This window comes from Leucoraja erinacea, chromosome 2 (assembly GCF_028641065.1).
Source record: "Leucoraja erinacea ecotype New England chromosome 2, Leri_hhj_1, whole genome shotgun sequence".
In the NCBI taxonomy this organism is placed as follows: domain Eukaryota; kingdom Metazoa; phylum Chordata; class Chondrichthyes; order Rajiformes; family Rajidae; genus Leucoraja; species Leucoraja erinaceus.
The window spans coordinates 37,599,767-37,627,708 of NC_073378.1; the positions used below are offsets into that span (position 1 = coordinate 37,599,767).

At 42.5% G+C, this 27,942-nt stretch overlaps 1 protein-coding gene across 3 annotated transcripts; it reads left to right on the top strand.

The window, feature by feature from the left end:
* The first annotated feature begins 10,964 nt into the window (after window positions 1-10,964).
* gmnn (geminin DNA replication inhibitor) lies at window positions 10,965-21,830 on the top strand. 3 transcript variants are annotated; one of them, XM_055654970.1, is made up of 7 exons: window positions 10,965-11,082; window positions 13,551-13,615; window positions 17,129-17,230; window positions 17,461-17,620; window positions 17,718-17,800; window positions 18,419-18,529; window positions 20,015-21,830. In XM_055654970.1, the coding sequence occupies exons 2-7, from the start codon at window positions 13,559-13,561 to the stop codon at window positions 20,216-20,218; spliced, it is 717 nt and encodes a 238-aa protein (XP_055510945.1). In that variant the 5' UTR covers window positions 10,965-11,082; window positions 13,551-13,558; the 3' UTR covers window positions 20,219-21,830. The 3 variants fall into 3 exon arrangements, with proteins under 3 accessions (XP_055510945.1, XP_055510954.1, XP_055510963.1); XM_055654979.1 differs by lacking the exon at window positions 10,965-11,082 and adding an exon at window positions 11,573-11,704; XM_055654988.1 differs by lacking the exon at window positions 10,965-11,082 and adding an exon at window positions 11,741-11,814.
* The last annotated feature ends 6,112 nt before the right edge of the window (window positions 21,831-27,942 follow it).

The window sequence follows — 27,942 nt, forward strand, 5'->3', positions numbered from 1 at the left end:
TTTACAATTTCTTCATATACATCATTTATCATTACTAAAAATAGTAAAGGACTTATTATGCTCCCTTGAGGTGTTCCATTTTCAATATCTAATGTTCCTGAGTATTGATTTCCAACTCGTACTTGTATTGACCTCCCAAATAAAAAATCCTTAATCCATTTAAATATACGACCTTTAATCCCCAATTTACCTAGTTTCACTAATAACCCTTCTCCCCACATCATATCATATGCTTTCTCAATATCAAAAAATACAGCTACTACACTTTCTCTGTTAATTTGTGCTCTCCTAATTTCATGTTCTAAACATATAGCTGGATCCATGGTGTTTCTCCCCTTCCTGAAACCACTCTGGTAATTGGATAAATATCCTTTATTTTCTACATAATATATTAACCTTTCATTTACCATTTTTTCCATTACTTTACATATGTTGGATGTTAACGCAATAGGCCTATAATTCCCTGGGTTTCACACACCCTCACACTTCAATTACTTCAATAGAAATGAGAGGCTAACTGTGTTAATTGCTTTGATTACTGGAAGCAGGCTAACAACAATTAGGTGCAGTTGTGTAGCCTACATTAACAATTTGTTTCGTTAGGTCTACATTTGTGTCTGCTAAAGTTCGATTTCAAATGGTTTATTAATGGAAAGGGTGCCTTCGCGTGTGCAAAAATGATCCGGCACGCATGAAGTCGCATTTTGTCCAATCCGGCCCGTGACTTAAAATGAGATTGACACCCCTCATTTAAAATAAGAGAGGAATGATTTAATAGGAACCTGAGGGACAGCATTTTCACGCAGAGGATGGTGGGTATGTGGAACGAGCTGCCAGGGGAAGTAGGCAGGTAAAATGACAGTATTTAAAAGATATTTCGACAGGTACGTGGACAGGTTTAAAGGGATATGGGCCATATGCGGATAAATGCTACTAATTTAGATGGGGCACCTTGATCTGCATGGACAAATTGGGATGAAGGGCCTGTTTCCATGCTGTAAGACTATGACACATTGTAGAAAGGGTGCAATTGCTCTGGAGAGGATCCAGGAGCGATTTATGAAGATGTTGGCACGGCTGGAATTTTTTTTTCACTTTGAAGAAAGATTTGATAACTGGGATTCTCTGTAGCAAGGGAGGTGAAGAAAAGACTTAGTTGAGGTGAATGATATAATGAGAATAGGACCTGTTTCATTTAACAAAGAATGTAGGAAGATAGACACAAAAAGCTGAAATAACTCAGCAAGACAGGCAGTATCTCTGGAGAGAAATAATGGGTGATGTTTCGGTTTGAGACCTTCAGACTGAAGAGGTTGAAAACCAGCCATATAGATGTAAAACACAATGACTGGAGATGTGTGTTTATCCAACTAAGGGCAGAAATCAGAATAATGTGTTCATCTTTATTGACGTGACACCATAATAAATATATTACAGAAAATGGGGTGGCATGGTGTCGCAACAGTAGAGTTGCTGCCTTACAGCACCACAGACACAGATTTGATCCTGACTACGGGTGCTGTCTGTACAGAATTTGTACATTCTCCCTGACAACATGGGTTTTCTCCGGATATTCCGGTTTCTCTGAAAGAAGTGCAGGTTTGTAGATTAATTGGCTTCTGTAAATTGTCCCTGAGCTGTAGGATTAAATTGGTGTATGGTAGATTGCTGGTTGCTGTGGACTTGGTGGGCTGAAGGGCCTGTTTCCATATATATGTTTAACAAATATATCTTAATTTCATTGAACCATATACTTGGTTGAATATGTGGCCTTATTTTAGTCTTGTTTCTATAGTCAAAGGGTAAGGTTGATTAACTGATTTCTGCAGAACAGTGATAGAAGTCCGACTCCTCTTGCCTTGTTTCTATGTTTAAAAAAAATATATATATGCATAACAGCATGAATTATAATCTGATTTCCATACATGAATATACTAAGGTCATTCGTGCTGCACCTCTTGATCAGAGTCTGGCTCTACTGTGGAATGTAATTAGGAATGTAATTTAGCCTAACCTTATTCATGCCTCATCCAATTTAAACCATAAATGACGCATTCAAGTGTAAGTTAAAATACTCGCTACAGATTGCACAATTTCAAGCTGAAAAATAAAAAAAGCTCCCAACCTTAGGAGGGGGGATACATTGACTCTCTTCTATACTGTCCCATCAATGAAGACAGGTTCATGGACCTTGGCTTTCCCCTCCTGGAGTTCAGACCCCCTCCTGGGGTCTTGCTACCATTTAGAGCAAAATTATTGGTCTGGCACCATTCACCAGGGTTTTTTTTTCTCCCTCCTCTAGTGACTAGTCTGACTCATCATTACCAGTTATTCATACAACAGCATTGGTGTTGTTATTTAAATTTAAAAATGGCTATGGAACTGTGTCTGGCTCTACAGTCATGGGTGGACGCAGTGTGGAGCAGTAGAGTGAGCACACAGCCTTGAGATGTTTCTGTGCTGATGGTTGTCAAGGAGAAGGTGCCAATAATTAGGGTAACTGATGAATATGTACTCTGGCCACGGGACGGTTGCGGTGGAGAGGAGACGGTTGCCCACCTCTTTGCAGAGTGTGGGTTTGCAAAAAGAGTCTGGAGAGGTATGCAAGGGTCCCTGGAACGATTTATCCCGAACAGCTCCGTCACAGAGGACTCTGTGATCTACGGACTGTTCCCAGGGACACATTCAGAGACTGACATCGAGTGCTGCTGGAGGGTCATCAACTCGGTGAAAGACGCTCTTTGGTCTGCCCGAGCGTTGCTCACCACCCAGCAGAGCGAGATGTCCGTCAGGGAATGTTGCCGACTGGCCCACTGCAGACTGCAGGAGTACGTGCTAAGGGACTCGCTGAAGCTTGGTGCAGCCAACGCCAAGGCTCGGTGGGGGAGGACCACAGTCTAGGGTCCTTCCGCTGCTGGACATAGGGGGCACGGTGTGGTGGAGACGCCCCTCAAATTAAATTAAGGGAAGGTATCCCACGCCAGGGGGCCACAGAGTGGCACGGGTGGGGGACTGTTTGGTGAAATTTGAAAAATGTAAAAAAATTGTACTGAAAAAACTTGTATAGTCTCCGAAAATGTCGGATGAATTTTGTTTGTTTGAATGGTTCAGGAATTGTATATATTTATCAATGAATAAAGTCTATTTTGAAATAAAAAATATGTACTCTGGCCACACACTCATTTCACTCCTGCTATCGGGATAAGTATATGGGAGCATGAAAACTGTAAAAGCCCTGTCCCATGGTACGAGTTTATTCCAAGAGCTCTCCTGAGTTTGCCCCGATTCGAACTCGGAGATTTACGGTAATGGCCACTCGTCGGTACTCGGGGCTCTCGTGGACATTTTTCAACATGTTGAAAAATCTTCACGAGTCTTCCCGTGCTTACCTGCCGTTAGCAAGTCTTCCTGAGTACCTGCTGTTAGGGTTACGAGCCGCTAAGAGACGTCCACGAGCTCCGACGTACCCGCTACATTAATTCTCCGTGCTTACACGAGTTTGATTTTTTTTTAATTCGGGAGAGTTCTTGGAATGAACTTGTACCGTGGGACGGGGCTTTTACATTCAGGTTCATGAACAGCTTCTTCCCTACAGCCATCAGGTTATTAAACAACGCAACCTCCAAATAAGCTCTGAACTACATAGTCTTGGGGGCATTGACTTTGTCTTTTTGCACAATTATTGTTTGTTTTAATACAACTTTTTTGTTTTGTTTATTATATTGTTTACAAAGTGCTACCCAGTACCCAAGCATCGGTGTAAGAAAGAACTGCAGATGCTGGTTTAAATCGAAGGTGGACACAAAATGCTAGAGTAACTCAGCGAGTGAGGCAGCATCTCCAGAGATGCTGCCTCACCCGCTGAGTTAATCCAGCATTTTCCGTCTAGCTAAGCATATGCGGTGGGAATGGACAGGTGACGTTTTGGATCGGGATCCTTCTTCAAACTGTGGGTGTTGGTCTCACAGTAGTCTGCCACCATTACAGGTTAGTATTACCCAGTTCAGAGAAGGGCGAGGCTTGTAACTCATGTCATTCAGAGATAAACTTCAGTGATCAAGGTTTATCAGCATAGAGGCTGAACAAGGTTAGTTAGAATAGATCTTTGGAAACAGTTCATTCTTAGTTTACCCCAAGAACTAATTTTCTCATCCATGGGCACCTGGAAATGTCTGCCTTAGGAAAGTGTTTCAATTACACCAATAAACTATTGCAGAGACTCTTGATAGCAATAATGAGCAGATCCATTTACCCATGGCATCTGCTGCAGTGGTCAAGAAATGTGGTGCCTATTTTTAGATTTGTTTTTTGTGAATATGATCTCTACTTGATCGAGTTGGTGAGGCCGCATTTAGAGTATTGTGTTCAGTTCTGGGCACGGTGTTGTACGAAAGATGTCAAGCTGGAAAGGTTACAGAAAAGATTTACGAGAATGTTGCCAGGACTAGAGGATGTGAGCTATAGGGAGAGGTTGAGCAGGCTGGGACTCTATTCCTTGGAGCGCAGGAGGATGAGCGGTGGTCTTATAGTGGTGTATAATATCATGAGACGAATAGATCGGGTAGATGCACAGAGTCCTTTGCCCAGAGCAGGTGAATTGAGGACCTGAGGACATAGGTTTAAAGTGGAGTGGAAATTATTTAATAGGAATCTGGGGGGTAACTTTTTCACACAAAGGGAGATGAATGTATGGAACAAGCTGCCAGAGGAGATAGTTTTGGATCGAGATCTAAGTGCAGTTAAAGACGGTGAACATTTATTTTATGTGCCTCATGAAGTGAGCTGAACAAGAGACTTAAAGTCCCCTGCCTCATCTGTGATTATACTCTGACAGTGAGCCCTTGTAAAGTTCCGCAAGAAACACAAACTTAACAATATCACCAGCCATCGAGACAGGAGCTCTTAAAGCTAGGTGGTCGGAATTGATGCCTCATTCTCTTATGGCCAAATAGGAACTGGGACCACAGTATGAGGAATTCTGTTGTCTGGATCCCTCCAACTAAGAGAAGGACAGATGGCAAAGTATTCAGGATTGAGTTGGATATAGCTCTTAGGGCTAACAGAATCAAGGGATATGGGGAGAAAGCAGGAACGGGGTACTGATTCAAGATGATCAGCCATGATCATATTGAATGGCAGTGCTGGCTCGAAGGGCCAAATGGCCTACACCTGCACCTATTTTCTATGTTTCTATGTAGTTGAGGCAGGGTCTATCCCAACATTTAAGAAACAGTTAACAGGTACATGGATAGGACAGGCTTGGAGGGATATGGACCAAATGCAGGCAGGTGGGACTAGCGTAGCTGGGACATGTTGGCCGGTGTGGGAAAGTTGGGCCGAAGGGTTTGTTTCCACACTGTATCAATGGACAATAGACAATAGGTGCAAGAGTAGGCCCTTCGACCCTTCGAGCCAGCACCACCATAGCTGATTGTCCACAATCAGTACCCCGTTCCTACCTTCTCCCCAAATCCGCTGACTCCGCTATCTTTAAGAGCCCTATCTAGCTCTCTCTTGAAAGTATCCAGAGAACCGGCCTCCACCGCCCTATGACACTAGATACTTAGTTTTGTAATTTGACCACAGCCGAGTTGATCAATGTTCAAGATACTCTCCATGTCTGGGTTTCATTGGAGAATTAAATCCCTGTGGAATTTGAAATGACAATAACAATGATAATAGTGATATTGGTTGGTTGGTAGCCACAAACCAGTTCTTGGACTTCTGAAAGTATTTGAAACCAGGTAACTTTTCTCGTGTGCCAGATATTTGGAAGTCTTTTAAGAATATTTCAGAACTCAGGAAAGATGCCATTGTAACCAGAGACAGTGCTAGACTTGCTGTTAAAAGTGTGAAAGGGTTGAGACAAGTTTTGCTTTTGAAGGACTTTCTTTCCACTTTCTAGATTTCACAATTCTCTCAATTTCTCTCCGTGTTTCGTGCAATGCAGCTGAATCACTAAATGTTTAAAAGTCACAAATGCATTTTCATGTCATTGGCCATTGAGCTCCTAGGTTTCTCTGGAACGCCAGAGGTTGATGGGAAACCCGATAGAAATATATAAAATTAAGACAGAGGCATAGATAGGGTAGACGGTCAGGACCTTTTATCCAGTATTGGGTACCTGGGTATGTGTAAGCCAGGTATGTGTATGGGTATGACGATCAGCCACGATCACAATGAATGGCGGTGCCTGCTCGAAGGGCCGAATGGCCTCCACGTGCACCTATTTTCTATGTTTCTATGAAAGAAGGAACTGCAGATGCTGGTTTAATCCGAAGATAGATACAAAAAGCTGGAGTAACTCAGCGGGACAGGCAGCATCTCTGGAGAGAAGGATTTTTTTTTCAATTTCAAAATAGACTTTATTCAAGTAATAAATATATACATACATGAACCGTGCAAAACATTCATCCAACATTTTCGGACGCTATTCAATACTGTTACACACAATGCTCAAATTTCAATACTGTTTACACACATTGCACAAATTTATCCCCCACCCTTGCCACTCATGTGGCCCACTGGCGTGGAATCCCTTCCCTTATTTTTGAGGGGCATCTCGACCACACCCTGCCCCATTCCCCCACCCCCCATGTCCAGCAACGGAGGGACCCTAGACTGTGGTCTTCCCACGCTGCGAGCTGCGAGGAGGATGCTACGAGGCCACAGGGTGACTTGGGCAGGGTGGGTGAGTGGGCAGATGCATGGCAGATGCAGTATAATGTGGATAAATATGAGGATATCCACTTTTGTGGCAAGAACAGGAAGGCACATGGAAGATAATAACAAGATTATTATCTGAATGGTGTCAGATTAGAAGGGGAGGTGCAACAAGACCTGGGTGTGCTTGTACATCAGTCACTGAAAGCATGCAAGTACAGCAGGCAATGAAGAAAGCCAATGGCATGGTGGCCTTCATTGAGAGAGGATTTGAGATTAGGAGCAAGGAGGTCCTACTGCAGTTGCACAGGGTCCTGGTGAGATGGCACTTGAAGTATTAACCATATAACCATATAACAATTACAGCACGGAAACAGGCCATCTCGGCCCTACAAGTCCATACCGAACAAATTTTTTTCCCCTTAGTCCCACCTGCCTGCACTCGTACCATAACCCTCCATTCCCTTCTCATCCATATGCCTATCCAATTTATTTTTAAATGATACCAATGAACCTGCCTCCACCACTTCCACTGGGAGCTCATTCCACACCGCCACCACTCTCTGCGTAAAGAAGTTCCCCCTCATATTACCCCTAAACTTCTGTCCCTTAATTCTGAAGTCATGTCCTCTTGTTTGAATCTTCCCTATTCTCAAAGGGAAAAGCTTGTCCACATCAACTCTGTCTATCCCTCTCATCATTTAAAGACCTCTATCAGGTCCCCCCTTAACCTTCTGCGCTCCAGAGAATAAAGACCTAACTTATTCAACCTATCTCTGTAACTTAGTTGTTGAAACCCAGGCAACATTCTAGTAAATCTCCTCAGTACTCTCTCTATTTTGTTGACATCCTTCCTATAATTTGGCGACCAAAATTGTACACCATACTCCAGATTTGGCCTCACCAATGCCTTGTACAATTTTAACATTACATCCCAGCTTCTATACTCAATGCTCTGATTTATAAAGGCTAGCATACCAAAAGCTTTCTTTACCACCCTATCTATATGAGATTCCACCTTCAAGGAACTATGCACGGTTATACCCAGATCCCTCTGTTCAACTGTATTCTTCAATTCCCTACCATTTACCATGTACGTCCTATTTTGATTTGTCCTGCCAAGGTGTAGCACCTCATGCACTGAAATTCGTTCAGCACCTCACATTTATCAGCATTAAACTCCATCTGCCATCTTTCAGCCCATTTTTCCAAATGGCCTAAATCACTCTGTAGACTTTGGAAATCCTCTTCATTATCCACAACACCCCCTATCTTGGTATCATCTGCATACTTACTAATCCAATTTACCACACCTTCATCCAGATCATTGATGTACATGACAAACAACAAAGGACCCAACACAGATCCCTGAGGCACCCCACTAGTCACCTGCCTCCAACCCGATAAACAGCCATCCACCATTACCCTCTGGCTTCTCCCATTCAGCCACTGTTGAATCCATCTTGCTATTCCTGCATTTATACCCAACAGTTGAACCTTCTTAACCAACCTTCCATGAGGAACCTTGTCAAAGGCCTTACTAAAGTCCATATAGACAACATCCACTGCTTTACCCTCGTCAATTTCCCTAGTAACCTCTTCAAAAAATTCAAGAAGATTAGTCAAACATGACCTTCCAGGCACAAATCCATGTTGACTGTTCCTAATCAGACCCTGTTTATCTAGATGCTTATATATATTGTCTCTAAGTATCTTTTCCATTAATTTGCCCACCACTGAAGTCAAACTAACAGGTCTATAATTGCTAGGTTTACTCTTAGAACCCTTTTTAAAACAAATGGAACAACATGCGCAGTACGCCAATCCTCGGGGGACTATTCCCGTTTCTAATGACATTTGAAATATTTCTGTCATAGCCCCGGCTATTTCTACACTAACTTCCCTCAATGTCCTAGGGAATATCCTGTCAGGACCTGGAGACTTATCCACTTTTATATTTTTCAAAAGTGTCAGTACTTCTTTTACTTTGAACCTCATAGTATCCATAGCTACTCTACTAGTTTCCTTTACCTCACATAATTCAATATCCTTCTCCTTGGTGAATACTGAAGAAAAAAAATTGTTCAATATCTCCCCCATCTCTTTTGGCTCTGCAGATAGCTGTCCACTCTGTCTCTCCAATGGAACAATTTTATCCCTCCTTATCCTTTTGCTATTAATATAGCTGTAGAAACCCTTTGGATTGACTCTCACCTTACTTGCCAAAGCAACCTCATATCTTCTTTTAGCTTTTCTAATTTCTTTCTTAAGATTCTTTTTACATTCCTTATACTCCTCAAGCACCTCATTTACTTCATGCTGCCTATAATTATTGTAGATCTCCCTCTTTTTCCGAACAAGATGTCCAATTTCCCTTGAAAACCAGGGCTCTTTCCAATTTTTACTGTTTCCTGTCAACCGAACAGGAACATAAAGATTCTGTACTCTTAAAATTTCCCCTTTAAATGTCCTCCATTTCTCTTCTACATCTTTCCCATAAAACAAAATGTCCCAGTTCACTCCTTTTAAATCATCTCGCATCGCATCAAAGTTAGCCTTTCTCCAATCAAAAATCTCAACCCTAGGTCCAGTTCTGACCCTCTCCATAGTTATATTGAAACTAATGGTATTGTGATCACTGGACCCGAAGTGCTCCCCAACGCATACCTCCGCCACCTGTCCAGTCTCATTTCCTAACAGGAGGTCCAGCACTGCCCCTCCTCTAGTAGGTACCTCTATGTATTGCTGCAAAAAACTATCCTGCACACATTTTACAAACTCCAACCCATCCAGCCCATTTACAGAATGTGTTTCCCAGTCTATGTGTGGAAAGTTGAAATCTCCCACAATCACTACCTTGTGCTTACTACTAATCTCTGCTATCTCCTTACATATTTGCTCTTCCAGTTCTCGTTCCCCGTTTGGCGGTCTATAATACACCCCTATAAGTGTTGCTACACCTTTCCCACTTCTCAATTCCACCCAAATAGCCTCCCTAGATGAGCCCTCCAATCTATCCTGCCAAAGCACTGCTGTAATATCTTCCCTGACTAGCAATGCAACACCTCCACCTCTTGCCCCTCCAATTCTATCACACCTGAAGCAACGAAATCCTGGAATATTTAGTTTCCAATCACAGCCCTCCTGCAACCACGTTTCACTGATCGCCACAACATCATACTTCCAGGTGTCTATCCAGACTCTAAGCTCATCCACCTTTCTTACAATGCTCCTAGCATTAAAATATGCACATTTAAGAAAACCCCCGTCCCTTATTCTCTGTTTATTTCCTTTTTTTCCTTTCTCCTCTTGCGTCCCGAGTGCTTCCCATTTCTGCTTCCTGCCTCCCATTCGGTCTACTACCTTTCGCTATTTGAGTCCCTCAAATAGCGAAAGGTAGTAGACCGAATGGGAGGCAGGAAGCAGAAATTCTTTCATCATACCTCACATTTCGTTCTTTGTGTTGTGTGCAATTTTGGTCTCCTAACTAAAAGAAGGACTTGACTTGATTACTCTTGAAGGAGTGCAGCATAGGTTCACCAGGTTAATCCCCGGGATGGCGGGACTGATGTATGATGAAAGAATGTGTCGACTGGGCTTGTAATCGTTGGAATTTAGAAGGATGAGAGGGAATCTTATAGAGACATATAAAATTCATTGGACTGGGTAGATGCGGCAACAGCTGCGTCCGCTGGACTGGAGGGTGGCATCTTCGACCACCCCGGGCCGCGGAGCTTGAACCGGCCTGTTCGCGGAGCTCGGTTGAGCCGTGGGACTGACTTACCATCGCCCGGTGGGGTTTTTCACCCAGAGAGTTGTGTCGACTGGGTACATATTTTAAACACATATTTTAAGCACATTGGGTTTTTCACCCAGAGAGTTGTGAATTTATGGAATTCCCTGCCACAGAGGGCAGTGGAGGCCGTGTCACTGGATGGATTTAAGAGAGTTAGATAGAGCTCTAGGGGCTAGTGGAGTCAAGGGATATGGGGAGAAGGCAGGCACGGGTTATTGATAGGGGACGATCAGCCATGATCCCAATGAATGGTGGTGCTGGCTCAAAGGACCGAACGGCCTCCTCCTGCACCTATTTTCTGTGTTTCTGTGTATGTTTCTATGTATGGTGGTGCTGGCTCAAAGGACCGAACGGCCTACACTACACAGGCACCACCTATTTTCTATGTTTCTCTCCATTGGCCTCTCTCTCTCTCGCTCCATGGCCGCTGACGTCATTGGCCGCTGACGTCATTGGCCGCTGACGTCATTGGCCGCTGACGTCATTGGCCGCTGACGTCATTGGCCTCACTCCCCCCACGCCATTGGCTGTTCGTGCCGCGCATGCTCCACGAGCCGCCGCCATCCGCTCGGTTTAAATTGTCCGCGCGAGCGTCTCCCTCCTGCGGGATAAAGATTTTACAGGTAAAAACAAAAGTTGCCTCACCCCCACATTGCGCCGCGTTCGTGTGTGCGCGCGCGCTGCAGAGTCGGGTGTGGGGAACGTGTTTATTTTTTAAAGCGAGGACGTACTTGGTGGGGAAAAGGAAAAGGAATAGGGAGGGAGGGAGGGTTGACTTCCCGCCAATCTGTGCCCACCCACAATACCGTTCGCTCTCCCCCGGCACGTGATGGGGGTTATACTCCGCCCACCTTCACACGTGACGGGGGCTACACCCCGCCCACCTCCACACGTGACGGGGGCTACACCCCGCCCATCTCCACACGTGACGGGGGTTATACTCCGCCCACCTCCACACGTGACGGGGGCTACACCCCGCCCACCTCCACACGTGACGGGGCTACACCCCGCCCACCTCCACACGTGACGGGGCTACACCCCGCCCACCTCCGGCACGTGACGGGGGTTACACCCCGCCCACCCCGGCACGTGACACGGAGATATTTTAACCTCCAGCCGAAGGCGCCAAGAGGAAACTCGGGCAAAGATCTTTGCTGGCGGGAGAAGCGCGCGCGGCTCCGGGTCTAAACGCGGCGCCAGACTCCAGGCTGAGAGGGAGACGGAGACGGAGACAGCGCGGAGACGGTGAGGCCCCAGACGTCCCGGGGTCTGACCTGGAGGGCGGCGGCGGTGAGGAGCCAGACTCCGGGTCTGACTGACCCACGGCTTGGACCTAACCTGTTGGTGGCGGCGAGGTCAGGCTGCGGGGAGCGGGCGGGGAACGGGGGAAGATTCCCCGGGGTTAGAACGGGAGAGGATGTCCCTGTCTATTAGGGGAGGATGATGGTTCCCCGCCGGTGACGGGGGGATTCCCCGGGGATGGCGGGGGTGAGGAGTAGGTGGAGGATTCCCTGGGTTTAATGGGGGGTGTGAGGGTTATGTGAGAATTTGATTATACTTAATTTTGACTTTCTTAAATTGTCACTTGTAAACGATTAGAGCTACATCGAACCATTGAACATTATCGCAGTCCACCACATCCAACATCGATACGTTAAAATTACTTCTCTGAACCCTTCTCCTGCTGTGTTTAAATTGGGTCGACTGGGTACATATTTTAAGATTTGAATAATATTTTGACCATGTTGGGATGTTCAAACCTTGCTTATTTCCTTTCGTCTTTGTTTATGAAATGCTAAATGGAATTTCCATTCGAGTGCATATTGTGTCTAGCATATCAGTGCATCAGATGCTTTGGCATCGTGCTGGGGTACAAAGCTGCTATTCAGTCCAAACAATATGCTTTTGAGTTGTTCTAATTTGTTCCCTGCAAAGCCAAGTAAATAGTATCAGATGTACTCTAAGTCTGAAATTTCAATCGGGGTTAGATGGTTTTTGATTATCCAAGGCATTTTTGACCACTGCTTAAGCCCAATTTTACTGCTGATCTGAGTATTGACAGGATGGTGTTGCAAACCATGACCTACCTTTCTGGGGACTTGAAGGTATAAAACTGATGAATGATTACAAAGAGCAGGCTTGCCTTTATTTTGTTTTGGGGAAATTCGTTTTTCCAGAAAGAGAAGCATGCAGTACCATTGCAGTACAGTGAATACATCTTTTTAGAATATTGGGAGACCAATTGGACACGTTTGTTTAATGGGGAAGTATGATTTTGTAAGCATCAACGTTGAGTAGAGTCCGTTTATCATAACTGTCAGCTATGGTTATTTATGGCTACAGTTCACAGCTATCATAACATCATTAAGCTTAGTATACCTCCAGGTTAGAATATAAGCTAAAGTAATCGATGGAGGAAAGAGAAATAATAAATAATAATAATACATTTTATTTATGGGCGCCTTTCAAGAGTCTCAAGGACACCTTACAAAAATTTAGCAGGTAGAGGAAAAACATGTAAGGGGAATGAAATAAATAGTAGAGACATGACTAGTGCACAAATTAAAGACAGAATTCAGTTCAAAACACAATATGAGGCAATTCAAGCACAGATGAAATGGGAGGAGGACGTGGGGCTAAGGATAGGCAGTGGTGAAGAGATGGGTCTTGAGGCGGGATTGGAAGATGGTGAGGGACACGGAATTGTGAATCAGTTGGGGGAGGGAGTTCCAGAGCCTGGGAGCTGCCCTGGAGAAGGCTCTGTCCCCAAAACTGCGGAGGTTGGACGTGGATGGAGAGGAGACCGGCTGATGTGGATCTGAGGGACCGTGAGGGCTGGTAGGGGGAGAGGAGGTCAGTGAGATATGGGGGGGGGGGGGGGGCAGATGGTGGAGGGCTTTGTAGGTGAGGATCAGGATTTTGTAGGTGATCCGGGTGGTTATGGGAGCTGAAAGTCATATACATTGCCTTGAGCTTGAGGGAATACCATTTAAAATGTATGTCTGGAGATGAAGGTTGAATGGGAAGTTTTTTTTAATACTGTTGATTAATTGATTTTTTTCATTTGTGATTTCTATTTTGTCCTTCCTAGGTCTAACAATGACTACAAATATAAAACACAGATTTGAAGCTGATAACCCCACACCAACAGTAAAGGTAACTATGGGCTTAATTATGCTATCATAAAATGGTTTTGATAGATTTTTTTAGCAATATGGGATGGCCTTTAATGGATAAATGAAAATATTCTTATTGGTAAAGCTTTAGGGTCCTGTGAATTACTGTTGGAGTGTTTTACTTTAAAATGTTGCTAAATTAGTTCAGATTCTATAATAAATGGCTGACTTTAAGCTGCTTTAAAAGTCAATCTGGCACAACGTGTACATAAAGTTGAAAACATGGCCTGCTGTTCACATATTGTACTTCAGGTGCTGCTCTATAAGTGATGGGTTAACTGCTGAAACACCATTTGGCATCTGTTCACTTTAGGAAAAATAGCTAATCTGTATGGTTTAATCTTTAATGATGTCGACAACCTATTGTGCAGCACTTTCCCACGCTTGGTAAGGTGTGCCCTACACCACTGGAGTCATAATCTGTAGTGAAATAACTTTACCGTGGGAATTCTATTACAACACGTTACACAGTACAATATAAATTATTTTCCCACGCTTGTAGTGTAATGCTTGAATGCAGCTAACATCAATACTAATCATGCCTTTAATCTACCTTTGTTTTCTATTTTATGGTGGAAGTTTAATCAATCATTAAACAAGATGAATAGATTCCAACTTTGGTAAATAAAAGCTTTGTACTAGGTCAGGTACACTGATAAAGCAGTGCTCCTGGATGGGACACTGGCTTGGTTCCCTCCCCAACATTTGGGGCTATTGTCTTCTGAAGTATGCAACCTAGTTTATGCTAGACAATTAAAATCAAGATTGTATTTGGCTGATTAGTCACATTAAAACAAGTTAAATGGTGGATTCTTATTTCTGATATTTAGTACTTTGGAACTTTGAAAGATTTGAATTGTTATTGCTGCCAATGATGTTTTATTTGGATCAAAGTTTATAATCATTCATTGGCTGCTATCGTGCTGGTGAGTCCAATATTTGCATCCATAAACGACTGGTAAAAGCAGACATGAGCATCTTAATGTGTATGAAGGTACTGCAAATGCTGGTTTAAACTGAAGATGTCAGGTAATTGGGGGGAAAAGGCAGGAAAATGGGGTTAGGAGGAAGAGACAGATCAGCCATGGGCTGATGGGCTAAATGGCCTGATTCTGATCCTATCTTATGAAGATCGACACAAAGAGCTGGAGGAACTCAGCGGGTCAGACAGCATTTCTGGAGAAAAGGAACAGGTGATGTTTCAGGTCGAGACCCTTCTACAATCTGAAGAAGGGTCGAGACCCGAAACGTCACCTATTCCTTTTCTTTGGGGATATTGTCTGACCTGCTGAGTTACTCCAGTTTTTTACTCTCCCAAGTCCAATGTCTTGAACTGAGTTGATGAGGGCAAAGCCATAGTCATTGTTAATGGACTTTAGCAATGCATTTAAGGTTCCACATGGTAGGCTGCTCTGGAAGATTGTGTCACAAGAGATCCAGGGAGAGCTAGCAAACTGGATACAGAATTGGCATCATGAAAGAAAGCCATGATTTGTGGTGGAGGGATGTTTTTTGGATTAGGAGCCTGAGACTAGTGGGGAGCTTCACATTGATGCCACATTGATCAGTTTTAGTCGCCCTCCTATAGGGTGGATTTTGTAAAACTAGAAGGTTTTGAAAATGGTGCCAGGACTTGATGATCTGAGCTGTAAGGAGAGGTTTTGGGGTGGGCTTGCATGTGTTTGAGGGATTAAGAGGTTATGATAGATCAGCCATGATTGAATGGTGGAGTAGACTTGATGGGTGGAATGGCCTACTTCTGCTCCAATCACTTATGAACATGAAAATTGAGGGGAATAAACATGGTTAATGCAGTGTCTTGTACCCAGAGTGGGGGGGAACCAGGAACCATGGGTAATTGCTTTACGGTAAGAGAAAGGTTTGAGATGAGAGATTTAATAGGGACCTGAGCTGCAATGTTTTCACTTGGGATAAGGATGAAATGGAGCAAAAATTAGAATGATCTACCTCCAATGTAGCCTTTGATCTTGTGGTATTTGGAGGATATAGAGACCTGAAGGAAATGTCTTGGTGTACACAATTAGTCACGATCTGATTGAATAGCTGAGACTGTAAGGTCCTCTATTCTGATTTTCATTATTGCATGGTATTGCTGTGTGCAAATTGGTTGCTAAAACTCAGTGATGTGACCAAGTGGATGTGAAGAGTGTCCTTGTGGGAGAATCTAAAACTAGGATGACAGTTGGCACACAAAGGGTGCAGTTTTTCATGGAGTCGGGAGTCTCTTCGGAGGAGTTCAAAGGGCAATCTAAGCAAACTCTGGGTTTAAGATGGTCCTAGAACAATATCTGGTACAAAAGGAAGTAAAAGTTTACCATGGGTTGATAGGAAGGTTGGGTTCACATTGGTCAAATGGCTATGATCTTAAGTGATGGAGTGGGCTTGCAGTACAGTTTGTATGTAAATCACCTGAATTCATGTTGGTATGTGGAATGATTCATCCCCTTTTTTGGTTTTCAACTTGAATAGTATATATTTTTTCTTATTAAAACAATCAAGCTACCAATGTAAACATTGTATTAGAATTGTGCAGCAATGACTGCTAAAAGTGGATTTGAGATCTAAGCTTTATATTATTGCTTTGGTGTCAACGTTGAAGTTTACCATCTTAATAATTGATTGGAACTGGAAAGGAATTGGAAGGCATTGTTCATGTGGGAATTTATTTTTGGGTGATCTTTATACATGTTGCTAGTGTTGTTGGTATTTCATTTTTGGGGGGGAAAAGGTCACGCTCCCCTTTTTCTACCCATTTGCCATTTTGTCCTGATCTGCCCTGTTCCGTAGTACTCGTTGCTTATTTCAATTAAAATTTGTCTTAGATAGCTTGATGACATCGGCCCTTCAGCCAATTGAGATTTTTCTGGTTCTTGCAGCTTTCCAACCAGTTACCCCCACCCCCAACTACTTAATATGAAACTCAAATGCTGGAAGCACTCAGTAGTTCAAGCAGGCATGCCAACTAGTTCGCACTGCTTGACCTACTGAGCACTTCCAGCATTTTCTGTTGTATCCAGTGTCTTTGTTACATGGACAAATGCTACATTTAAAAATGCTGCATTCAGTCGGTTCCTACTCGAGTCTTTCGTAACAAAGTTGAATCTTAGTAAACAAGATGACTGAATGCCCAGCTCTTTCTTTGCTTTTCCTTTCCCATAAACTGCCATTCATGTAGGATCTTATTTGAGGGTCCCTGAAAAGAGCACGACTGTCATAGCTGATTTTGGAGCCTTCTTTGTGTATTTGCTGCCTTGTTGCATACAAATGCTTCTTGCAATTTATTAAATTTGTCTTTGGATCTAGAAGTGGACTTTGATGGAAATTGATGTCTGCTCAATGATCTGTAATGTTAGTAAGATGAGGAAAGTTTAAATGGGTTATATTTTCCAAAATATCATTACCTTGATACAGTTTTGCTCAAGTCCTGTAAAATTGTCTGATGGATGGATTATTGTTTTCCTGTTTCTACTAGAGCTTCGCCAGTGGAGTTGCCGGTAATATGTCACTGAGACGAACATTACAAGTAATTCAACCTGTTGCTACTTCAAATCAACTTGTTGGCAGGATAAATGAGGTGAGCAATGTGCAAATTCTCCCAAACCTGAATTATCAATGGGTAATTGGGTTTGGCAGTTTAACTTTCATTAAAACCGTTTGAAGCAATGAACTCTATTTTGATGCCTACCTATTTTCCAGTCAGAAGTGCCAAATTGTCAATTACTGCAATTTCAAGATAATGAGTGATTTTTAAATTTTTTTAAAGAAATAAAAGCGTGGGATAAAGGTGATCATTTGTAATTGCAGTCCCACAAGCAGTCTCCTAAACGAAAGCACAGGAATGATGATCAACCAAAGAGCTGCAAAAAATCACGCACACAGATTCCTCAAGACAACACCGAGTGCAATAACGAGAACTTGGGAATTGATAGTATGACAAAAGAAGCTTACCAACTACTTGTTAAATGTAAGTGTTCTGGTTTTGTTGCAGCATTTGACTGCCCAAGCATCTTTGCTTTTTACATTGTCCAATGAATCTTGTTCATTTCAATTTTCATTTACAGCAAAACCTAGTTCTCAGTACTGGAAGGAGCTGGCAGAAGAGCGGAGAAAAGCCCTTTTCCAGGTTTTGCAAGAAAATGAGAGGGTATGTACAATTGAGATTCATCTGATCAGTCATTTCAAAGTACAAACATTTGGACATAACCGTAGAAAATAAGTACTAGAGTAAACCATTTGGCCCTTGGGGCCAGCACTGCCATTCAATACGATCATGGCTGATAATCCAAAATCAGTACCTTGTTCCTGCTTTCTCCCCATTTCCCTTGATTCCGTTAGCCCTAAGCTATATCTTACTTGAATACATGAATTGGCCTCCACTACCTTCTGTGGTGGAGAATTCCACTGATTCACAACTCTCTGGGTGATAGTTTTTCCTTATCTCAGTCCTAAACGGCTACCCCTTATTCTTAAACTATGGCCTCAGGTTCTGGACTCCCCTTACATCAAGAACATTTTTCCTGCATCTAGCCTGTCCAATCCCTTAACAATTTTATATTTCTATAAGATATCCTCTCATCCTTCTAAATTTCAGTGAATATAAGCCTAGTCGATCCATTCTTTCATTACATGTCAGTCCTGCCATCCTGCAAATTAACCTGGTGAACCTACGCTGCACTCACTCAATAGCAAGTGTGTCCTTCCTCAAGTTAGGAGACCAAAACTGCACACAATATGATTGAAAAGGGGTGTTTTGAACTTGCAGCTACACAAAGAAATAGAACTTAAAGATGAAGACATTTTGAAGTTGCAGAAAGAGAACCAAGAGTTAATGGAGTTAGCAGAACATGTGCAGTACATGGCTGATATGATTGAGGTGAGTAGATTCCTAATTTGGCCAGGTGGTGAGTCATTAATGTTCATTCTGTGTATTGCTACCTATTTAAAGCACTTGGGTTTTAACACATGCCAGATCTTCTGTAATTTTCTATTTTGTTGGCACACCAGTCCACAATGTATTGTCTTGTTGCTGTTATCCTTCATGGAAGAAGATTGTCCATGCTCCAGCCTTCTGACACCTTGCCGGTTGCCAACAATACTAAAATCTTGAACCCCCAGCTGCCCCCTCTTGCTTCCCTTGGTATCTTAGGATAGATCCCCCCGCCCCCTTGTCATCATGAATGTTTCTCAAGGCACCCAACACCATCTGCTTAATATTGTCATAACCCTCAATCTCACAATCTTCCATGTCCTTGGTAAATACTGATGCAAAGTACTCATTGAAGACCTCGTCCTGTTCCCCTGGCTCCATTCAAAATCCTCCTATTGTTGTCCTTGAGTGGACCCACCCTTGCTCTTCGACCTGTTCTCTAGTTCCTAATGTACATATAAAATGCATTGTATTTCTCCTTAATCCTACTTGCCAAGAACCTCGATAATTTCCTTTTGTTCCAATTTCTTATCTGATTTTATAGTCCTCAGACTACCTGATTTCATCTTCCTGAACATTGCATATGTTTTGATCAAACAATAATTCTTGCCATCGAACATTCCTGAAGCTGTTATGTCTATTATACTCTGGAATATGCTAGACCTGAACTCTAATGAACTGGCATTTAGGATTCCTCCTACATGTCGGATGTGGATTTATCCTCGAAACAGTTGTTCCTGATCTACTTTCCCCACTTTCTGCCTTGCACTTATAATTGGCGTTCCCCACTCACCACCCAATTTAGTACCAAATTTGGAGCCCATCTGATCTACATCCGTAACTCTGATCTACATCCGTAACCTAATTTCTATGTTACTATAAAACAAATTATGGTTGCAAAATGCTCCCCTACTGAAACTTTGATTACTTTGTTACCCCCGATAGCACAGGCCCATTCTTAGTTGGGTTATGTACATATTGCTTTGAGAAACTTTCCTGGGTGCACCAAGTCCATCCTGTCCCACTTACACTCCTGGCAGTAAAGGATTTCAATATTTGGGAAGTTAAAATGAGCTATGACAATAAGGTTTATCTTTCCATGATATGTCTACATATGTTCCCCTAGCTCCGGCTGGCTATTGTGGGGGGGGGGCCCACAATGTTGCACCTTATACCCGAGTGCTACTTGTGGATTGCTATATGGGCCCTCAAAGATGCCTTAATGTAGCCATGACATAATTCACATCTGAACCATCCATACCCTGGAATTTAAACTGTCTGGTCCTGCCTCTTAACTAAATTTCTATACTTGCTATAATGCCATAGCTTCATGTTCTCATCCAGGCCTTCTGTTCCCTCCCCAGTTTACATGCTCCTGAACAGCACCAGAAAACATTTTATGTTGCAACATTTTCTATCTTTTCTAAACAGAAACTGACTGGACAGAGTGCTGATGAATTGGGGCTGGAGTCTGAACAAGAAGGTGAGGAAGAACACAGTGCTGAAGAGTTGAAGCTTAATTTGCAACAGGAAGCAGAGTCCAAGCTGACAGCACAGGCTTTGGAAGATGAATCTGATGAATGTTCTGCTTTGGAAGATGAATCTGATGAATGTTCTGAGAGTGAGGAAGATTAGGCACAATCATTTACTTGACACTTAAGCTGCTGACACCAAATGGGAGAGATTTTATTCTCCTTGTAGTTCAGGAGAACAACTCCAGTGATGCTGCAATGAACAATGCCAGTTGCAAGAACTACCATTCTTGTCATCTCATGTACCAGTAATTGTGTGGGAAATGTTGTTCTGTTGATTGTATGGATGTTACCTTTGTAACAATGTAATTACTCTATGTGATGGACAGGGTTATTAAATCTGCCTTTGGTATGTAAATGCATTCCAAGAAGGTTATATATTTAAGAACTTGTGCTTTTAGTTGACATTTTAGTATGTACACTATAATAAATAACTTTTGTAAAGTTTTTTTTATTTTGCCTTTGGTATTTGGTGGTAAATTTCCTAATTGGCAGCCTGCAAGTCATTTATCACTTTCCCAAAAGCTTTGTTTGTTCTTGTGTCCAAGATTTTAAAGCAGTTGAGGGAATGCTTGTTTTCAAATATGTAAATAATGAACCATGTCCAATGTGCTGCATATAATTGGCATTATTTTTAAAAGTGAATTGATTTTATAAATCTTATAGGGAGGAATTTATGTGACATTTGTATCGATTGTTAACAGTCAATTCGAAAAGGAGGAGTAAATTTAGGTAGGCAGGTTAAGATAGAGGCAGAAAAGTCTAATGGTGAAGTAGGTAAAAGCAGTCTACAGATGCTAGTATTTAAATTTGCAATATAAAACTGGGCATTTTTCAATGTTTTGAAAGATCAGCGTTTCAAATGGTTTGGTTATCACTCACTGATAGTGACTTTTTGGCTTGTTTCAGTCTCATTCAGTTGGTAGAAGTTTAAGATCATGGGTGCAAACTCGGTACATGGGGAGTGTGAATCATCAATTGCCCTTGAATGCTTTAGCTGTCCGTATATTAGGGGAATTAACCTAACTGAAGATGAGCCGTTCTGTCTCATTAATGCTCCCCACTAGATTCAGTTCAATTATGTATTTGCAACTCACCAGTGTATATTAATGTCAGTTTTCCAATTCGGGTTCTTCCAGCTTTGCCTCATCAATTCAGTTCTGAGGCTTTATGTAATTTGATATTAAATTACATTCAAAATATCAATGATCTGTATTTTGTTCACATTGATTTACTTTCCTCTTTTTAAAAGAACAAGATGGCATAAAGCATTGAAGGCATGGCTGTTTATTGGGCAACATTTTTTTGGGGTGCAATAGATTTGTGTACACAATGCCACAGTTGGAGAATGACTGGCAGGATTAAAATGACATCTGTCCTTTAGATGAGAATAGCTTGTACCAGGGTGCAATCTAAATAAAAGCATTCAGATATACCATTAAAGTTTGCAGAATGTGATTGGTTTATTTACCATGCATATGATGATATATTGGTTCAGATTGAATTTTCTTTATGCCTTGTTTTATAATAACCGTCTACTCTGGCAACATTCAGTTAATTTTAAGTTTTAGTGCTATTAAGTCACTGTTAACTTTTGATTTGGTAAAATACAAGTGTTAAATAGTCTTCACAGTGAAATCAAACTGGAATTTTTAAATGTTATGACTATTTAATTGCTATAATATAAACTTGGCTTTCCTCCTTTTACCCAGAAATGGTGTTTTGATTTCTTGCTTCAATATGGTTTAAGAACAATTTATGAATAATTGCCTAATTTGGTCAGATTTTAGTAAATTGAATTACTGTTTTGGATCATATACACTGCATTTTGAATTAAAAAAATAAAGTGCTGGAGTAACTTAGCTTGTCAGGCAGCATTTCTGGAAGTTATGGATGGGTGCTCTTTTGGATTGGATCTTCAGTCTGCATGTGTATGGTTTGAATTGTACGGTATGATATGATTGGATAGCATGCAAACAAGTTTTTTTCCTCTTGATACACATGGAACTAAACCAATACCAATAAGGAGATGGCAACACGAGGAACTGCAGATGTTGGAGTATTTGAATAGTGCTGGAGTAACTCAAGATGTATCAACTCAATGCTGGAGTTGGTCAAGATGTATCTGTAGAGGTCATGGATAGGTAACATTTTGTGTTGGGCCATATTAGTTTGAAGAAGAGTCTTTACCTGAAACTTCATTTATTCATGTCTGTCAGAGATGCTGCCTATTCTTAGTTTCTCCAGCACTTTGCAAAACCGGTATCTGCAGTTCCTTTTGTCTATGTTTTTGAATGTTCATCTACTATATGACTTGTAACAAAAGTGTATCTGAATCAAGGGAATAGTGTCACAATTTAGCTTAATATGGACTAACAGAATTGGGTGGTAATATCTTGCTTTGTGCAAACTTGAGCAAATTATTTCATCATGGTAATAATGTAACATCAGTCATGACTAGATCTTGGTGTCAGTGGAGTTTAACTGAACTGGATATACTGTTGGACCAGCAGAATCCCTTGGTGCTTGCATTTGTGTTGAACCAAGTTCCTGTATAATTAGTCAATGGGTACATCTCGTACTTATCTGACTGGTCTTTATCTGCGATGTTTTTGTCTGCTTTTCTGCCAATTGCTAGGTATGCTGCCAAACCAGTGGCTCCAAATTTGACCCAGTGTCCTTGTATTGCAAGCTGCCACAGCGTTGAAGATATTAAGAGTTCAGGATTCTGTTTCTTGCCACATTGTTTGATCAGGTAGAACTGGTTCCAAAGTAGTAAATGGCGATTGAAACGCCAGTGAGGACCATGAGTGAGGAAAAGATATATGTTGCTGCCAAATATTGGTAAATATACAAATTACGGACGGCTTGTTTTGATTTTATTCTGAAACAAAATCCAATTTCTCATTGATCACGATGTTATTAGCAGAGATGTTTCTACACCATGTTTTATTCCTTAATAGTCATAATAATACTACAACTGGTAGTTTATCATGGGTGCCTTCCGAGTGGTGGCGCCATTGAGTGGCAGCCTCGCCTGCAGCTGTTCGTCCTTTCATCCTTTTTTATTTTTAGTCTGTCAAAGTTTTGTGTTGGAGGTCTTTTTAATGCGGGAGAAACTGCTTTACACAGTTGCTACCTGGTAGGATGTGTATTTCCTCCGAGCTGCATCTTCGCCCCCTCGGGACCTACCATCCTGTCCTGGTTGGCGCGGGGTTCCCTGCCGGAGACCGACCAGAGTTTCAGAAGCGGCACAACACTGAAGTACCATCACGGAGCGGGTGATGACTTAGCAAGGTCACCGTGTTGGAAGCTACAGAGTGCTGGGACTGCAGACTTGAAAACTGTGCAGCTGTGGTCTGCAGAGCTTTCAGCCGTGGGCGGTGCTGACTAACAGCAGAGCCCTGGGATCATTCGCTGAGGTCGTCAGTGTTGGAGCAACGTCCAGCTCGGCCTGTGGACTTATAGAGCCATGGTCTCTGGAAGGAAGCGGACGATTCAGAATTCCAAGCCGCTGAGAGTGTTTTTCCGATGTCGGAGTTACATCATCCGGCGAGGGCCTGAACATCGGAAGCCTCAATAGGCCCCGACCACGGGTGAACAAGAGGAAGAGGACTGAACTTTTATTGCTTTCCCTCACAGTTGATTCTGCTGTGGGGGGATGTTTTTATGTTTATTGTTAAATTCTATAGTGTTGTATTTATCTTATTTGTGTGCTGCATGGTAAGTCAAATTTCACTGCACCAATTGGTGTATGTGACAATAAATGTCCTTTGTCCTTTAAGTTTCCAAAACCAGTCTCGAGTAGACACCAGCTGCTACTAATAAGTCGCCACAGATCTATTAATCTGGAGCAAAAATACTACTGAAACACTAACTAAGGGCCTTATTCCAAGGTAGTAAATTGTGGTTGAAAGATGACACCAGTAAGGATCCTGAATGTGAGAAGTAGAAGAAAAGAACTATTGCTGCCAAACATTTGTAAGTTTACAAATATTTGCATAAATAACATTTTCCTTTTTATTGTCACATGTATCAAGATCCAGTGAAAAACCTTGACTTATCCAGACAAATCATACCATCTAGTACATCAGCTAGTGCAAAAGAAAGAAATACACTACAGATTTTATTTAGTAAGTCAGATTTTTAGAAAATACTGTAACCAAAATGATGCACACAATTGGGGAGGGGGAGTCGCTTATACATGGTAGTTGTAATATATTCTACCACCTATTCAATGAAGCTGATAATTTAACATCCTTTGTGTCTTGGTCTAGTGCAAATCTAAGTGGTGCAGAAATCAGCAAATTTACAGGCAGGGATCATGGCTACTGTTTTTAAATCATTATTTGGTATGTGTATACTTAAGTTATCTTAAGGATTTATCAACAAGGGTTTTTCTGAATTCCAGATGTATTTGGTTTGTTTGGAAATATTGCATGAGGAGAATTATTTTTTGTTTCTGCTGTATCTGGATTCTTATTGTGTTAAATTTTGGGGTCATTTAAATGCTGAAGTTTCTTGCTGCCCTCTCCTGGAGAACCCAAGTCGCGTCCAGTTTATTGTCATATGCGCAAGTACGATGAGGTACAGGTGCAATGAAAACCAGGGTAAAGAGGCAAAGTTAGCCTTGCAGGGCGAGGGGCGTTGTGTTCGCCTGTCGAGGTGTTGGTGTAGTGGAGGGCGAGTCCTTGCAGCAATCTGGGGTTTGATTAGATCGGGCTCTGCCTTTAGAGGCTGAGCTTGCAGATTGGACATGGCATGTAGCGGTGAAGGAGATCATCAGCAACATTGCTTGGTTCGGCCATCCTGCACATTCTGTGTTCATGTGTCCCATGTACATTGCTATCATTATCTAAGCTTCAGGTCTATGGTCTTGCACCCTAAGATCTCCTAACGATCCAGCTATTTACTGTCCTTTCCTCTAATATTTTATATCCTAAAGTGTAACACCACACAGTTGTCCAGGTTAAACTACATCTGCCATTTCTCTGCTCATGTTTTTGATCTATATCCTGCTGCATTTGTTCAACAATCTTCTTCATTATCCACAACTGAATCCATGTATGATCCATAAAGGGCTCTGAGAAAACAATATGGCCGATTAGGAAAAGTGGAGATGCAACGAGACCTGGGTGTCATGGTACACCAGTCATTGAAAGTAGGTATGCAGTGCAGCAGGCAGTGAAGAAAGCGAATGGCATCTTAGCATTCATAGCAAAAGGATTTGAGTATAGGTGCAGGGAGGTTCTACTGCAGTTGTACAGGGTCTTGGTGAGACCACACCTGGAGGATTGTGTACAGTTTTGGTCTCCTAATCCGAGGAAGGACATTCTTGCCATAGGAGTACAGAGAAGGTTCACCAGACTGATTCCTGGGATGTCAGGACTTTCATATGAATAAAGACTGAATAGATTTGGCTTGTACTTGTTAGAATTTAGAAGATTGAGGGGAGATCTTATAGAAACTTACAAAATTCTTAAGGGGTTGGACAGGCTAGATGCAGGAATATTGTTCCTGATGTTGGGGAAGTTCAGAACAAGGGGCCACAGTTTAAGGATGAAGGAAATCTTTTGGGACTGAGATGAGAAAATCATTTTTCACACAGAGTGGTGAATCTCTGGAATTCTCTGCCACAGAATGTAGTTGAGGCCAGTTCATTGGCTATATTTAAGAGGGAGTTAGATGTGGCCCTTGTGGCTAAAGGGATGGAGAGAAGGCAGGTATAGGATACCGAGTTGGATGATCAGCCATGATCATATTGAATGGCGGTGCAGGCTCGAAGGGCCAAATGGTCTACTCCTGCACCTAGTTTCTATGATCAAAAGAATGAAATGCCCGCTTTTGCTGAACCTTTATTTCTCTACACAACAAGCAAAATTGCTTCAGTAAGCTTTTAATTCAAGTAAATAAAGGGCTGCCTTATTCAATTTTGACAATTATAAGTTGTTAGTGCCAGGTTAAAGTTGGCATTGTAGTCTAATACTAAACCGTTACCTTTGGCGTAGCAACATAAATCCTTCTGATAAGGTCTGTAAAAATCACTGACCATCACCGACAATGTGAGCAATTTTAGGTCCCATAAATGAGCCAACTGGTCATCAATATTTGACAGCCTTCAATCTGTCAAATGCTTGTTTCTAAATGTCACAAAACAAAGTTAAACATTAATCAAACGGGTAAAACATTAAAGATGTTGAAAACAAAATTAAAATGCAGATAAAACTTTGGGATGGTGGAGAATGACAAATCGTATTCCAAAAGCTCCAGAAACACAGCTAACTTATTCTTTGGAGCTCAGGAGACAGGTGGTCTTATAGAGGTGAATAGAAAATAGGTGCAGGAGTAGGCCATTCAGCCCTTTGAGCCATCACTGCCAATCAATATGATCATGGCTGATCATCCAGAATCAGTACCCCGTCCCTGCTATCTCCCCATATCCCTTCATTCCATTAAACTTCAGAGCTAAATCTGTCTCTTGAATACATCCAGTCAATTGGCTTCCAATGCCCTCTATGGCTGAGAAATCCACAGATTCACAACTTTCTGGGTGTTTCTGTAAGATACCCTTTCATCCTTCTAAATTCCAGTGAATCCAAGCCCAGTCGACCCATTTTTTAAAATCATATGTCAGTCCTGCCATCCTGGGAATTAACCTTGTGAACCTTTGCTACACTCCCTCAATTGCAAGAATGTCCTTCAAATTAGGAGACTAATACTGCACACAATACTCCAGGTGTGGTCTCACCAGGGCCCTGTAAAACTGCAAAAGGACCTCTTTGCTACTGTACTCATCCTTTTGCTATGAAGGCCAACAAGCCATTTGCTTTCCTCACTTCCTGCATGCTCACTTTCAGTAGGTAGTCAAAAGTGCTGGAGAAACTCAGCGGGTGCAGCAGCATCTATGGAGCGAAGGAAATAGGCAACGTTTCGGGTGCGAAACCCTTCAGACTGATGTGGGGGGGGAGGTGAAAGGAAGTGTACGAGCCAGAGAGCTGAGAACGGGAGACAGCAAGGGCTACTGGAAATTGGAGTTCATGCCGCTAGGGTGAAAACTGCCCAAGCGGAATATGAGGTGCTGCTCCTCCAATTTCCGGTGGTGTTCATTCTGGCCATGGAGGAGGCCCAGGACAGAAAAGTCGGATTCGGAATGGGAGGGGGAGTTGAAGTGCTGAACCACAGGGAGATCAGGTTGATTAATGCAAACCGAGCAGAGGTGTTCGGCGAAACAATCTGCAAGCTTACGCTTGGTCTCACTGAGGTAGATCAGCTGACATCTAGAGCAGGTTGGATGAGGTGCAGGTGATCATCTGTCGCACCTGGAACGACTGCTTGGGTCCTTGAATGAGGTTGAGGGGGGGAGGTAAAGCGACAAGTGTAGCATCAGTGCGGTTGCAACGGAAAGTGCCTGGGGAGGGGATGGTGCATGAGGGAAGGGAAGAATTGACCAGGGAGTTACGGAGGGAGCGGTCTTTGCAGAAGGCAGACATGGGGGGAGATGTGAAGATGTGGCGAGTGGTGGGGTCACATTGGAGGTGGCAAAAATGGTGGAGGACTATTTGTTGTATGTGACGGCTAGTGGGGTGGAAGGTGAGGACTAGGGGGACTCTGCCCTTGTTGCGAGTGGGGTGATGGGGCGAGAGAGCAGTGTTACGGGGTATTGAAGAGACCCTAGTGAGAGCCTCATCTATAGTAGGGTAGGGGGACCCCTGTTCCCTGAAGAATGAGGACATTTCCAATGCCCTGGTGTGGATCACCTCATCCTGGGAGCAGATGCGGTGTAGACGGAGGAATTGGGAGTAGAGGATAGAGTCCTTGCAGGTCTAG